Source organism: Nerophis ophidion, linkage group LG17 (assembly GCF_033978795.1).
Source record: "Nerophis ophidion isolate RoL-2023_Sa linkage group LG17, RoL_Noph_v1.0, whole genome shotgun sequence".
Classification (NCBI taxonomy): Eukaryota; Metazoa; Chordata; class Actinopteri; order Syngnathiformes; family Syngnathidae; genus Nerophis; species Nerophis ophidion.
Genome location: NC_084627.1, coordinates 1507884 through 1523904, shown reverse-complemented (window position 1 = coordinate 1523904; position 16021 = coordinate 1507884). Strand labels below are relative to the sequence as shown.

General features: G+C 41.4%; 1 protein-coding gene and 1 long non-coding RNA gene across 5 annotated transcripts in view; one reads left to right on the top strand and one right to left on the bottom strand.

Moving 5' to 3' along the window:
* Positions 1 to 9246, bottom strand: part of LOC133535776 (uncharacterized) — a 52887-nt gene extending 43641 nt beyond the window's left edge. Inside the window, exons 1-2 of the long non-coding RNA XR_009802319.1 lie at positions 8321 to 9246; positions 181 to 306 (exon numbers count right to left, since the gene is read on the bottom strand). This is a non-coding gene — a long non-coding RNA (uncharacterized LOC133535776). The remainder of the gene's footprint in view (positions 1 to 180; positions 307 to 8320) is intronic.
* The window catches only part of rfx3 (regulatory factor X, 3 (influences HLA class II expression)), a 73073-nt gene extending 57086 nt beyond the window's left edge, over positions 1 to 15987 (top strand). For all 4 annotated transcript variants that reach the window (XM_061875699.1, XM_061875698.1, XM_061875697.1 and 1 more), the window contains 8 exons: positions 207 to 322; positions 415 to 569; positions 646 to 743; positions 3088 to 3237; positions 3318 to 3526; positions 8338 to 8491; positions 8575 to 8617; positions 11273 to 15987. In XM_061875699.1, coding sequence (XP_061731683.1) covers positions 207 to 322; positions 415 to 569; positions 646 to 743; positions 3088 to 3237; positions 3318 to 3526; positions 8338 to 8491; positions 8575 to 8617; positions 11273 to 11553 — 1206 coding nt within the window. In that variant the 3' untranslated portion in view covers positions 11554 to 15987. The remainder of the gene's footprint in view (positions 1 to 206; positions 323 to 414; positions 570 to 645; positions 744 to 3087; positions 3238 to 3317; positions 3527 to 8337; positions 8492 to 8574; positions 8618 to 11272) is intronic.
* Positions 15988 to 16021: the final 34 nt, after the last annotated feature.

The following is a 16021-nucleotide window of genomic DNA, read 5'->3' as shown; positions in this document are numbered from 1 at the left end:
AATGTCTATTCTTGGTGTTGGGTTTTATCAAAAAAATGTCCCCAAAAAATGCGACTTATACTCCTGTGCGACTTATATATGTTTTGTTCCTTCTTTATTATGCATTTTCGGCAGGTGCGACTTATACTCCGGAGCGATTTATGCTCCGAAAAAAGTGGTAAATGCTAAAACATCACTCACTCTTTGTGTCTCTCCACTTGTCTCAGGCCATCCTGGACGTGGTGGTCAACCTCCAGTTTAGTCTCATCGAGAAGCTCTGGCAAACATTCTGGCGTTACACTCCGCCCGACTCTGTAGAGGGCACCACTGTAACAGAAAACAGGTATCAACAAGTGGGAATGTAATGCTGGCTTTGTAGGCGTGGTGATTGCTGCATGAATAAATGTGAAACCTGCATTTGAACTCGTCGTGCAGCAGCATAAGCGAGATCGAAGCCCGACTCCCGCAGTCGCAGCTGCTGGCGCTGTGCCGGAACGAGGTGGTGCTCAAGTGGATGAGCACCTGCGACCATCTTATGTACCAGGCCCTTGTGGAGATCCTCATCCCGGATGTCCTGAGACCCATTCCCAGTGAGTCACTGATCCCCGACACGACTTACCTCTTCCTTGCCAAAGTCATCGTTCATTATCCTCTTTCACTTCCCAGGTGCCTTGACTCAAGCCATTCGCAATTTTGCCAAAAGCCTGGAAAGTTGGCTCAATAATGCCATGAACGCAATCCCGCAAAGGATGATCCAGTCCAAGGTGCAAAAGGAGAACTTTTTGTAACATGAAATAGTAACGTAATCAGTAAGGAGGCAGTATGTGCCTCACCTATTTAGAGGAAAATGAAGCAGGAAAAAGGTTGAAAGGAAGGTTAAAAAGAAACAGATGAACAGAGCTATTCTAAGCTGCAGCTGGGGTGTAGGTGTCCATAATGCATTTAATGAAAGCTTTAAAAATGGTGTCTTCACAGTAGGGCTGCACAGTTTTTTTTTTAAATTAAACAAATTGCGTTTAATCCCTCCAAAATTGCAAATGGATTTGTGATTTTTAGATACCTTACAGCAGTGGTTCTCAAATGCGGGTAAGCGTACCCCTGGGGGTATTTGAAGGTATGCCGAGGGGTAGGTGAGATATTTAAAAAATATTCTAAAAATAGCAACTATTCAAAAATCCTTTATAATATATTTATTGAATAATACTTCAACAAAGTATGAATGTAAGTTCATAAACTGTGAAAAAAAAAATACAACAATGCAATATTCAGTGTTGACAGCTTGATTTTTTTGTGGACATGTTCCATAAATATTGATGTTAAAGATTTCTTTTTTTGTGAAGAAATGTTTAGAATTAAGTTGATGAATCCAGATGGATCTCTATTACAATCCCCAAAGAGAGCACTTGAAGTTGATGATTACTTCTATGTGTAGAAATCCATCCATCCATCCATTTTTCTACCGCTTATTCCCTTTGGGGTCGCGAGGGGCGCTGGTGCCTATCTCAGCTACAATCGGGCGGAAGGCGGGGTACACCCTGGACAATATTTTTTTATAATTAAATCACTTGTTTATTTTTCAACAAGTTTTTATATATTTTTCAAATCAGTTTTTCCTAATAGTTCAAGAAAGACCAATACAAATGAGCAATATTTTGCACTGTTATACAATTCAAGAAATCAGAAACCTGATGACATAGTGCTGTATTTTACTTCTTCATCTCTTGATTTCAACCAAAAATGCTTTGCTCTGATTAGGGGGTACTAGAATTAAAAAAATGTTCACAGGGGGTACATCACTGAAAAAAGGTTGAGAACCACTGCCTTACATAAAACTGTGAAAGTAGCAAGTGAAGGAAGAAATGTTACTTTTAGACTGTCAATCAACACATTCTTGCCTCAAGGTACCACACATTAGAACAATGTGCAATAATTGACCTAAAAACATATTTGCTTCATTGAGACAGACTTGGAGTTTTGTTTACATCATGCTCCTTAACTGAAGAAATAACTAATAAAAAAAAGTGTTTTTTAAAGTAATGTCATTATAATTTAATAATGCACGTAACCATTTCAAAATATATAAACTTTCATTTCTCATTACTGTAGAATTGTTTACAATTGGAAGGTAAATAACTTTGTTATAATTATTAAATAAACAAAATAAAATGGACCAACTTAATGTGGTCACGGCATACTCCCCCTACGAACTATGGGAGACAGGGCTTTCTGCTCCGCTGCTCCCAGTCTGTGGAACGCTCTCCCTGACCACCTGAAGGCACCTCAGACTGTGTATGCTTTTAGAAAAGGCTTAAAAACACATATTTTTAAGAAAGCATTTTTTATACACATATATGCATGCTGGTTCTAGCTATTGGGCTGTTTCGAGTTTTATTTTTATAAATTTTTATAATCTTTTTATTATTATTATTATTTTTTTTACACTGTGGCACTTTGAGGATGTTTGCGCAACGTAAAGTGCTTTTTTTACAAATAAAATCTATTATTATTATACTCGCTTGATGGGCTCATATTGCCCATCCAATTTGAAGCTGAAATATTTCCTTAATGGGATAGTTGGCTTTGTAATCACATTTTGCTCCCCTTAATTTTTGTTACTTTGTGGAACTTCTTACTGGCAAGTCACGAGTCTCTGCACCCTGCTCTCCGCCCACCAAAACAAAGATCGTTAATGACAGAAAAGCGGGCTCAATGCGTTCCGTTAATTCTACTGTTAAATAAACATCGCTGAGGGGGCTGCACAAAGTGTTACCTCTTTCTCCCTGTTTGTAGCAGGAGACAAAAAAATGCGAGGCTTAACAATTGTGATTGGTGAACATGGCTCTCACTCAAGTGACGGTGGAGGAAAAGAAACCTCAGCCTTTTTTTAGTTGCACTAATAAAACCTCAATGTCAATTAATCGTGCAGCCCTACTTCACAAGCAAGGGACCACCTTCATCACAAAATGTTGCCTGTGAAGGAGCTATCCCAAATAAATGTCAATACCAAGCATGTCTATTGACGGTCCTGATCGATTTTCACCTTTTTGTAATGCATAAGAAACAATTCAGTATAAGTAAATCACATGACTAGGGTCTCCTTTTTTATAGGTTGCTGCTGTTAGTGCCTTTGCGCAAACACTCCGCAGATACACGTCTCTGAACCACCTGGCTCAGGCGGCCCGTGCAGTGTTGCAGAACACGTCGCAGATCAACCAGATGCTGAGCGACCTCAACCGCGTCGACTTCGCCAACGTGCAGGTTTGTGCCACGGCCAACGCAAATGGGTGTCTCCGCCCAGTTGCGGGGACTTGAACGCCGCTTCTTTTTGCGCCGAACAGGAGCAGGCGTCGTGGGTGTGCCAGTGCGAGGAAGGCATGGTTCAGCACTTGGAGCAGGACTTCAAGGCCACGCTACAGCAGCAAAGCTCTCTAGAGCAGTGGGCAGCCTGGCTGGATAACGTGGTGACTCAGGTGCTGAAGCCTTATGAGCAGCGGCCCAGCTTCCCAAAGGCGGCACGGCAGTTTCTACTTAAGTGGTCCTTTTACAGGTGGGTACCACCAAAACCACATCAATGTGCTGCAGGTCTTAAAGGGGAACATTATCACCAGACCTATGTAAGCGTCAATATATACCTTGATGGTGCAGAAAAAAGACCATATATTTTTTTAACCGCTTTCCGAACTCTAAATGGGTGAATTTTGGCGAATTAAAGGCATTTCTGTTTATCGCTCTGTAGTGATGACGTCAGAACGTGACGTCACCGAGGTAATACTGCCGCCATTTTCATTTTCAACACATTGCAAACACCGGGTCTCAGCTCTGTTATTTTCCGTTTTTTCGACTATTTTTTTGGAACCTTGGAGACATCATGCCTCGTCGGTGTGTTGTCGGAGGGTGTAACAACATTAACAGGGAGGGATTCAAGTTGCACCACTGGCCCGAAGATGCGAAAGTGTCTGCCGCCAGACCCCCATTAAATGTGCTGGAGTGTCTCCACATTTTACCGGCGATGACAGACATGGTACAGAGATGTATGGATAACCTGCAGATGCATTTGCAACAATAAAGTCAACGAAATCCCAATGGTGAGTTTTGTTGATGTTGACTGCCAGCTAATCAGTGCTAACATGCTATTTACTGGCGGTGCTAAAGCAGACATGGCACAGAGATGTATGGATAACCTGCAGATGCATTTGCAACTATATTACGTTTCCTTCCACCCACATTTAATGCGAAAATAACACTTACCAATCGAACGATTTAAGTTGCTCCAGTGTCACGAGATGCGAAAGTCCTGATCGTTTGGTTCGCACATTTTACCGGCGATGCTAACGCAGCTATTCGGCCATGCTATGGCTATGAATAGCGTCAACAGCTATTCGCTCAATAGCTTCAGTTTCTTCTTCAATACTTTCATACTCCAACCATCCGTTTCAATACATGCGTAATCTTTTGAATCGCTTAAACCGCTGAAATCCGAGTCTGAATCCGAGCTAATGTCGCTATATCTTGCTGTGCTATTCACCATTATTTGTTTGTGTTGGCAGAACTGTGTGACGTCACAAGAAAATGAACAGTGTCTTGGCAGAGAGCGAAAAAAAAGGCACTTTAAAGCTTTTTTTAGGGATATTCCGGGACCGGTAAAATTTTGAAAAAAACTTCAAAAAATACAAGTCCCTGGGAACTGATTTTTATTGTTTTTAACCCTTTTGAAATTGTGATAATGTTCCCCTTTAAAGGTGAACTGGATGTTTTTTGGAATCTTGCCTATAATTCACAATCTTGACGTAAGACAAGAACATATGTGCTTTTATGCATTTCAACTAGTAAATAAATGTCAACAAAAGTACATTTACAATGAGGCCTGTGAGTCCCTCTATTCTGCGTGGAAAGCGCTTTAAAAAACAACATCCTAACACCTTTATAGCAAACTGTAAGTATATGTGAAAGGTAGTAACATGTAGATTTATAATAGAATGTAACATTTACATCCATCCATCCATTTTCTACCACTTATTCCCTTTGGGGATGCGGGGGGCGCTGGTGCCTATCTCAGCTACAATCGGGCGGAAGGCGGAGTACACCCTGGACAAGTCGCCACCTCATCACAGGGCCAACACAGATAGACAACAATTACATTCACACACTAGGGCCAATTTAGTGTTGCCAATCAACCTATCCCCAGTGCATGTCTTTGGAAGTGGGAGGAAGCCGGAGTACCCGGAGGGAACCCACGCAGTCACGGAGAGAACATGCAAACTCCACACAGAAAGATCCTGAGCCCGGGATTGAACCCAGGACTACTCAGGACATTCGTAATGTGAGGCTGGCGCACTAACCCTTCTTCCACCGTGCTGCCCGTAACATTTACATATTTTGCTCATTTTAAGCATATGGCGGCACATTAATTTAAAAAAATGCATTACAACTTCGGCTTTTTCCTTTGACAGCATCCCTGATTACCGTATTTTTCGGATTATAAATCGCCCCGGAGTATAAATCGCACCGGCCGAAAATGAATAATAAAGAAGGAAAAAAATATATAAGTCGCATTTTTGGGGGAAATGTATTTGATACAATCCAACAACAAGAATAGACATTTGAAAGGCATTTTTCAAGCACCCATTTGTGAATTTGTTCCTAGAGCTGTGGCCACCTAGCTTTTAGCCCGCGATTAGCTTTTTTAGTTTTCTTAATTTCAGTAAGAGTAGCCTCTGCTTTTCGCCAGTCCTTTACAAGTTTCTCGCTTACTCCAAACGCTCTTTCTGCAAAGAATAGTCTCCACTGCGGTGTAGACTAATGGGGATCCTTAATAAACTAAACTGCGGCTCGATTGCAGTTTTCTGCTGCATATTCCACTACTTCCAGCTTGTAACCTGCAGTATATGATTTTATTTTCTGTGCCATTTTTGTTCTCAGTTTTTATAAGTTACCACCAATGTTGAAATGATACATTTTCATAGGTACAGTAGTAGTAGCAGGTAGCATCTTTTTGCCATGACCCGCCCCCCTCCTAATTTGTATTGGTTTACGTGTGTGAATGGGTTGTACTTGTATAGCGCTTTTCTACCTTCAAGGTACTCAAAGCGCTTTGACACTACTTCCACATTTACCCATTCACACACACATTCACACACTGATGGAGGGAGCTGCCATGCAAGGCGCCAACCAGCACCCATCAGGAGCAAGGGTGAAGTGTCTTGCTAAGGACACAACGGACGTAACGAGGTTGGTTCTAGGTGGGATTTGAACCAGTGACCCTCGGGTTGCGCACGGCCACTCTACCACTGCGCCACGCCGTCCCCCGTGTGTGTGATGATTGTTAATATACGCCTAGTCACTTACGCGAAAGAGATAAATAATATTATATGATATTTTACGGTAATGTGTTAATAATTTCACACATAGGTCGATCCAGAGTATAAGTCGCACCCCCGGCAAAACTATGAAAAAAAATGCGCCTTATAATCCCAAAAATATGGTATTACTAACTGCAGACTTCATGAGAAAAAACAAACATAATAAAACATCACCTACTGGACAAAGTCTGCTCTCACTGATAGGAAGTTCATATATTCCTGTTAAGATGAACGACTCAATTCTCACAAAGAAAAAATGGGGTGGAACCAAGCGTCTATTTGTGTCTATTTCCGGGTCTAACTTGGATGCCAAAGTTGACCAACATAGATAGATAGTACTTTAGTGATTCCTTCAGGAAAATTTTAATTCCAGCAGCAGTGTACAGAATTGAGATGTAATTTAGAAGGTAAATAATGGGGGCATATGTTATTGTTTTGCCTCCCCTATCATCCTAGTACCTCCTGCCCCCCAGAGAGGAGTTGTGTACGTCTTGATGGCGTGTGGGACAAAAGTGTTTTTAAGTCTATTAGTCCTGCACTTGGGAGCACTGAGCAAGCTCCTCTGGCTACTGATAATAAATGGTATGGAAAAGTTTGACTGGCATCATCCATGATGCTCACTAGTTTTTTCACAGTCCTCTTCTGTGCCACCGTCACCAGTGAGTCCAGTTTTATGTCGGATTACGTCCTCATCCTTCTACTATCAAGGTGAGAGGCATTATGATCTAGAATAAACTTTCAGCAGCTCCGAGGTGAGAAAGCAGCTCACCAGCCAATGATGCCACAAGGGAGTTAGCGCTCTGTGTAGCGGTGTAACGTACGTGTATTTGTATTGAACCGTTTCGGTACGGGGGTTTCGGTTCTGGTCGGAGGTGTACCGAACGAGTTTCCACACGGACATATTAGGTAGTTGTGTAAACAATGCACACCGAGGCAAAACGCATTGTAAGCTAGCATCGACCGGATTACGATAGACTGACCATACCTCCTCTTTTCACCGGAAATGTTCTCTTTTGCTGGGCTGTCCGGGTGGAGTTTCTTTAAATGCCTCAAATGTCCGGCATTTTAAATTAGGGTTGCGTGTATTTTCAATGTACGTTCAGGCTTAAGAAGGGGTTGGAAACAAAACCAATTGTGTACGCAGCATCATTTGTGAGGGAGGGGCAGAGATGGAGAGAGCGAGAGAGTTATGATAAACGCGCAGGCGTCGCCAGGCTCTGCTTTTTATCCATAGATTTATCAGATTTTATTTTTTATTGGAGGGGTGTCAAATGTGTGCCCCGGAAGCCATTTGCGGCCCACAGCTAATGTTTTAGAGGTCCACGGCACATTCTAAAAATACTATTAAAATAAACAAAAACATTAAAAAAAGTTAAATAAAAAAGCTTAAAGGCTAAAAGTAATTTAGAAAAAGTTGCAACGTTGACTAATAAAACAAAGCTGTTTTTTTTTTCTTTCAAACTGTCATTGCTCAAAACATAATATTGAATCAAAATCAATGTTATTATGAATTATTGACCTATCCAAGGTTCCCATTACTTCACATCAAATATTCCACTAAGTAAAATATTTTTGGTGGAAGATTTTGCTAATTTGGTAAATAAATAACCAAAAAATTTATATTTTGTTGTTTTCTTACTGTACCGGAAATGAACCGAACCGTGACCTCTGAACCGAAATGTTTGTGTACCGTTACACCCCTATCTCTGTGACAATGCGCCACTAAAAATGTGTAAACAATATCACTTATTTGGGTGAAAATCAGGTCACAAAATGTAAATTGAGTATTGTTGGCACTTTTATTTAGAGGGCTTTGTAGGGGGGAATAGAGGACCTCCCATGAACTACATTGTAAGCAGACTTTTATTGAAAAGTTAGATTGCTTTAAAAAATACATTTGTCTTCTTGTCCCTCACAATGATTATGACCAATAAGCAAAAATCCCCCAAAAAAGTGCAGTTCCTCTTTAAGAATAAGCTTACTGTGAACTTGTCTTTAGCTCTATGGTGATCCGGGACCTGACCCTGCGCAGTGCTGCCAGCTTCGGTTCTTTTCACCTGATCCGCCTGCTCTACGACGAGTACATGTTCTACCTGGTGGAGCACCGCGTGGCCCAAGCGACCGGGGAGACGCCCATTGGTGTCATGGGCGAGGTATTGTTACAACACACCTATTTTTCGGATCTAGGTTCATTTCAGTGGTGAACTCTGAAAACAATTTTGCTTTGCATTTCCAGTTCGACAGCCTCAACAACCTGACGCTCTCCAACATGGATAAAGGTAGGTGCATCTTTCTTAAGTGACGAGTTTGGTAGTGGGGACAAGAGCAGGAATATGAAAGAAGGGAAGCAGGAGTGAGAGGGGAGATGCAAAACACTAGAAGCAAGAGTGTGAGGAAAAGAGCGAGAGTGGAATGATGAACAGAAGAGAAGAAGGATTTGGATAGAAAAAGGGAATTGTTTTAACCTCACAGGGAATTGGCATACCTCCTTGCTGGATGTGAACACGTAAAACCAAGAGCTAATGAGTAGAACAAAGGTTAAAGCAGGGGTCGGGAACCTTTTTGGCTGAGAGAGCCTATCCATCCATCCATCCATCTTCTTTCGCTTATCCGAGGTCGGGTCGCGGGGGCAACAGCCTAAGCAGGGAAACCCAGACTTCCCTCTCCCCAGCCACTTCGTCTAGCTCTTCCCGGGGGATCCCGAGGCGTTCCCAGGCCAGCCGGGAGACATAGTCTTCCCAACGTGTCCTGGGTCTTCCCCGTGGCCTCCTACCGGTTGGACGTGCCCTAAACACCTCCCTAGGGAGGCGTTCGGGTGGCATCCTGACCAGATGCCCGAACCACCTCATCTGGCTCCTCTCGATGTGGAGGAGCAGCGGCTTTACTTTGAGTTCCTCCCGGATGGCAGGGCTTCTCACCCTATCTCTAAGGGAGAGCTCCGCCACCCAGCGGAGGAAACTCATTTCGGCCGCTTGTACCCGTGATCTTATCACTCGCGGGAACCAGGTAGCCCGTAAGGACCAGATGAGTCGCCCGCTGGCCTGTTCTAAAAATAGCTCAAATAGTAGCACTTACCAGTGAGCTGCCTCTATTTTTTTTAAATTTGATTTATTTACTAGCAAGCTGGTCTCGCTTTGCTCGACATTCTTAATTCTAAGAGAGACAAAACTCAAAAAGAATTTGTAAATCCAAGAAAATATTTTAAAGACTTGGTCTTCACTTGTTTGAATAAATTCATTTATTTTTATTACTTTGCTTCTTATAACTTTCAGAAAGACAATTTTAAAGAGAAAAAAATACAACCGTAAAAATGATTTTTAAACACATATACCTTTTTACTTTTTAAATTCCTTCCTCTTCTTTCCTGCCAATTTTAATCAATGTTCAAGAAAATATTTTTTTTTTTTATTGGAAAGAATAATAAATACATTTTAATTTGATTCTTCATTTTTAGCTTCTCTTTTTTCGACGAAGAATATTTGTGAAATCTTTCTTTAAACTTATGATTAAAATTCCCCAAAAAATATTCTGGCAAATCTGGAAAATCTTTAGAATCAAATTTAATTCTTACTTCAAAGTCTTTTGAATTTATTTTAAAATATTTTGTTCTGGAAAATATAGACGAAATAATGATATGTCTTTGTTAGAAATATTGCTTTGTCCAATTTGTTATATATTCTAACAAAATGCAGATTGGATTTTAACCTATTTAAAACATGTCTTCAAAATTCTAAAATTAATCTTAATCAGGAAAAATTACTACTGATGTTCCATAAGGGACTGCGTGGCGCAGTGGGAGAGTGGCCGTGCGCAACCCGAGGGTCCCTGGTTCAAATCCCACCTAGTACCAACCTCGTCACGTCCGTTGTGTCCTGAGCAAGACACTTCACCCTTGCTCCTGATGGGCGCCTTGCATGGCAGCTCCCTCCATCTGTGTGTGAATGGGTAAATGTGGAAGTAATGTCAAAGCGCTTTGAGTACCTTGAAGATAGAAAAGCGCTATACAAGTACAACCCATTTATTATTTATCATTTATAAATTCTTTTTAAAAATTTTTTTAAAAAGGTTCGAATTAGCTAGTTTTTCTCTTCTTTTTTTTGGTTGAATTTTGAATTTTATAGAGTCAAAATTATGTTTCCATTTTTTTCCCTGTTTTCTCTTCTTTTAAACCAATTGTTTTTTTCATCAATCAATCAATCGTTTACCTAAATAGCCCTAAATCACTAGTGTCTCAAAGGGCTGCACAAACCACAACACAAACCACTACAACATCCTCGGTAGGCCCACATAAGGGCAAGGAAAACTCACACCCAGTGGGACGTCGGTGACAATGATGACCCAGTGGGACGTCATTTTTCATCATTTATTCTCAACAAAAAACCTTCCGTAAAAGTAATATTATATATATATATATATATATATATATATATATACATACATACATACATTTATTTATTAAAGGTAAATTGAGCAAATTGGCTATTTCTGGCAATTTTTGTAAGTGTGTATCAAACTGGTAGCCCTTCGCATTAATCAGTACCAAAGAAGTAGCTCTTGGCTTCAAAAAGGTTGGTGACCCCTACTTTATGCCCTGCGGCAATTCAAGGAAATACGGTATTTCACTTTGTATGTAATGAGTTTATATCACATTAGTTTCACAAACTAATACATTTTTGAAGATGAAATGCAGGAATGAATGGACTTTTACAGAAATTTCTATTTTTTGTTTTGTTTCATCTGCAGACAGTTTTGTTTTTCTTAAAACAATTTTTTTTTGTTAGGGGTGGACAATAATTTCTTTATTAGAGTGCTATGTTTTGATGCGGATCATTCTATTCCACCCCACAAGTCAAATGGCACCGTCCAGCCAAGACGCAGGATGTCTGCACAAGTCTATTTTATCAACTCTTTCCTTCCCCCTCCTCCACCCGCAGATGAAACAAGCGGACTGGATAGCGATTTGGACGACGAGTCGGAAGAGTCCGGGGAGCCTCTTGCCAAACGCGAGAAGTCTGAACACGAGGTGATCCAAGTCATTCAGGTCGGCGCCCTCGACGACGGGTCGCACCCCGTGGTGGGCGTGGTCCAGCCGGGCGTCCTCCACTCGCTGCCACAGCCCCCCCAAGACCACAGCGAGCACATCCTAACCCCCTCGGCCGGTACCCCTACAATACGCCACTGCAGCGCCACGGGCAACACCTACGCCTCGGTTTGATGGTGTGAGAGGGCGTGTCTGACCTTGTCTGGCTCCGCCACTTCTCTGTCAGCCTCCATGTTTACATCTCTTTTGTCTCTGTCTGCACTCTGGTCCACACGGATACTGCGGCCAGGACGTGGTCTCCTGTTGTAAGTCTTTGCTTTTAGCAGCGTCTGCTGGAGGAGGACAGTATGGAAGGCCTCTGTTGGTCTAGAATAACAGGGTTTAACAAATCCTCCAAACTACTGATGTCTCTGAGCTCAAATGGCCCACTGTACATATTTACTGTACTTCTTAAATAGTATAACCCAAAAACTCATGGTGCTATCATTGTGTTGAATTAGATGCTGAACAAGAACTATTCTGGACGATTGTATGTAGCGGTTACGTACGCCATTCAACCAACCAGGATGGGGTGGTAGCCTTCGTATGGTAAATACGTCAAGCTTTTAGCCCCCAGTCAAACGGACCCCTTAAAGAATATGTGCGCTGCTACTCTTGTAAATAGGAGGAGGACCCCGGCTGTACAAACCCACACCTTGACCACTAGACTTATTATGCACTCGGTACATAACGTTTGCCTTTGTCCACGTAATCGTGAAGAAATCAGCCTACTGGACATGTTCCCCTGTTTTTTGCAGTTTTCTGTCTCAATCAAATTTATTACATTTGCAAAGGACCAAAAAAAAAAAAAAAAAAAAAAACCCAACCCAACGAGAGGCGGCTGAGGGTGAGCCAATAGCTGTTGTGCCATGTTGCGGAGCAAAAGGAATGTCAGGGATTTCATGTACCTCGGCTTTATCACAGTGCCTTATCCTTAAATAGGGATGTTCTCAGTGTCCCCCCCTTCTTTTCCCTCTGCTTACTTTATTCGGGGCGCCCCGATCACAGGATAGGCTTGGATTTGGGCTGGCTCATCGGTGTTTGGACCAAGGGATGCAGTCGCAGACACACTTGTTGCTTTTGTCGGGATCAGCACCGCTAAGCTTCTTACATCTCTCAATCTAGCAAGCACCTCCTTTCACTCCCGTGTCTCGTCCCTGCTCTGTGGCCTTTTCCTAACCATTGTCCTGCTTCTTTATCCTCTCAACACATTTTCTCCTGGTCCGTCTTTGCAGTACTATATCTCTTTTTACACTTTTAGCCCTGTCCCTGCTGTCTACAAATTTCGATCATACCCGTGTTTTAGTCATACTTGCCAACCTTGAGACCTCCGATTTCGGGGGGGGGCGTGGTTAAGAGGGGAGGAGTATATTTACAGCTGTTGTATCGATGTTATTGTCACATATGCATGATTGAGTAAAACTTATTAGTAGATTGCACAGTTCAGTACATATTCCGTAGAATTGAACACCCGAATAAGTTTTCAACTTGTTTAAGTCGGGATCCACGTTAATCAATTCATGGTACAAGTATTTACTATCAGCATAATACATAATATTAATAATCATTATAGTCTATACATTGAATTATTTACATTATTTACAATCCAGGGGGTGGGCTGAGGAGCTTTGGTTGATATCAGTACTTCAGTCATCAACAATTGCATCAACAGAGAAATGGACATCGAAACAGTGTAGGATATGTACAGCGAGCAGAGAACATAGTGAGTTCAGATAGCATAAGAACAAGTATATACATTAGAAGTACATTCGATTATTTACATTAGGTTATTTACAATCCGGGGAGATGGGATGGGAATTGAGGAGGGTATTAGTAAAGGGTTGAAGTTGCCTGGAGGTGTTCTGGTGCATGTACAGTAGATGGCAGTATTGTCCTGTTTCAGAGTGTCACAACATTGCTGTTTACGGCAGACAAACTGCTTTACGGTAGACAAAAACGTGACTGCTGTTGTTGTGTGTTGTTACTGCGCTGGGAGGACGTTAATGAAACTGCCTAACAATAAACCCACATAAGAAACCAATGACTAGCCCTCGATCATTCTACAGTTAAAACGTCATTGGGCAGACACAATTTTTATATTGTGGGAAAGCGGACGTGAAAACAGGCTGTCCGAAGTTGGAGGCCACGCCCCCTCTAGCTACGCCTGATTTTCGGGGAAAAATTTGTCCCGGGAGGACTTTGGGAGAGGCGCTGAATTTCGGGAGTCTCCCGGAAAATCCGGGAGGGTTGGCAAGTATGGTTTTAGTCCCATGTCCTGCTCCTACGCCCACTCTTCCCTCCCCTAAGGCACCATTACTGTCTCTCGCTGTACTGTATTTCACTTTTCCACCAAAATGTCCCTACCCTACTCTCACAATACTGTACCTCCTGTTCCCCCTTTTAGTCCCCCTGCACTCCCACAGTCTATTCAACCCCCGCCCCCCACTCTGCCGTGTTGAGGCCTTTTGTTGTGTGCAAGCCTTTGTTTTGGGTGAAGTGTGTGTCGCTCCGCTCTATTTTTTTTAAATGTGTGTGTGTGTTGTGCGAACACATCAGTCACCCTACCTCAAGCCAGTGGTGCCAGCCCCCTTTTGACACGTGCAGCACAGTCTGTCCAAACCCTATTGCACACACAAACTACACAACAAAAAACATTATTTTCCTCTTTTTTTGTTTTGTTTGTTTTGGTCGCCTCCCTATCCTTCCCCACTTTGGTCATCTTTGTACAGTGGACCCAAAGTAGATATTTTCTGATATTCAAAGAGATATATAAATCTAGATATATATGTATAGAATCTATATATAACGCTTCTACACTACATCTATGTGTTGCTTTCAATGGGTGTGATTGTTTCCAAGGTAGCTGATGTAAGTAGACTGAAAAAGGGTTTTAAAAAAATAACAAAAAAAAACAACTACTGTACCATCTACACTTGAACTGTCAAACCCTTCTTACGTTGTGGACACTACTGAGATTATTCCTCTTAAATAGGATTTTTTTATTTTAATTTTTTTAAATGGTCTGCACCATTTCCCTGCATTTTATTTATTGATATTTATTGTGTTTGGCTCCACATGCCCACGCCATACAGTCGGTGGTACTGTTTTAAGGAATGAAAAAGTGCAGCGCTACTGTACAGAAGGACCAGGTGTAAGGCTTTTCTTTTTGTTTACATGCTCTACTGAGTTGGCCCCTTAAGGAGGTCAAGGTATGTGTCAGAATGGACTGCACTGGATCTTTGCCTTATTCCTCAAAAAAAAAAAAAAAAAAAGTCTGTCGATGAATCTTCAGAAAAGCGACGTGGATCTGCGTTGTGGTTTGTAATGTAACTCTCACCTCCCTTCTGTTGTATAAATCCACACAACACATAGATGGTAAACTTGTTATTTGTGCCTAATTATGGGGAAAAATGGCTTTGCTTTCTTCAAATCGTATGGATGTGCTTTGGGATCAAGTGCTTTCTGGTCTGTGCTGCTAGATTTTTATAATTTATTTACTTTGATACACAATAGTGCCAGACGGTGATTTTTATTTCTGCTTCTCGAAAAGCCTCAGACAGGAGTGATGATAATGCTGCCGACACATGTTTTTCTGTCTGTTGTCACTAAAACAGATGTTTTTTTTCCCTTGTCAGAGCGGTCTGTGCTAAGAGAATCTCTGAGCATAAAAAAGTGCTTTCTTACAGCAGCTTCATTTGACCCATAGCAAGACTCCAGTGCCTTTTCTCCCCCCCTCCAAAACCCGGCTGACTTTTGGGTTTACGGCGTACTTCAGACAGACACGCTCCATTAGAGGGATTTTGTTGTAAGGACGGCAGCATGAAATTGATCCTGACTGGATTAATATTTATTATATCATGTGACAGATTACCCCTAAGGCTTATTTTTAATTGTACAGAAACCATCAATGAGTCATTTTGTTTCCAGGTTTGTTTCCCTATTCCTCATAAGTTGTTTTGTGTTTCTGAATCCTGTGATCCGTTTTATGATTTCAAGTGCCATTGGACTGTCTTAGTGAGTTGTGGCCATCTGTAGCACGCTCGAATGCAAGCACAAGCATTTTGGCAGTGACGTTTAGAGGCTTATTTTTCTTCATTTGAGACACAAATGTAAATACCCTGAACTTACGGTTTATTTATTTGTCCTGATCATTTGATTTGGTTATTACCCCCATCCCCTGTCTTCTTTTGATCCTGTATAATATCTGACATAATATATACACACAGATTTCATGTCTTTCTTTCCGTGTGCCGTTTTTTTCTCATATATATATATATATATATATATACAGTAAATATATATCTTTTCAATATGGCGAGCGTGTAGGGTGATTTGTATCGTTGCATTTTGTATAAAAACAAGGACTTTTATATTTATAAAAGATGTTCCCATTTATTTAGTGTGTCGTATTGCTGACTATAGAAACTTTAAACGAAAAAAAAAAAGACACATGTAGTTCGTTTTTTCTGAATATTTCAGATCTCAGCTCAGGCTAGCTTCTTTTTAGTGGGGTTTTTTTGTTTGTTTTTGTGACTTTGTCTTTGCAGTAATAAACGTTTTCTTGTTCAACGCCTTGAGTCTCCTGTGTACAAACTCCACCTAA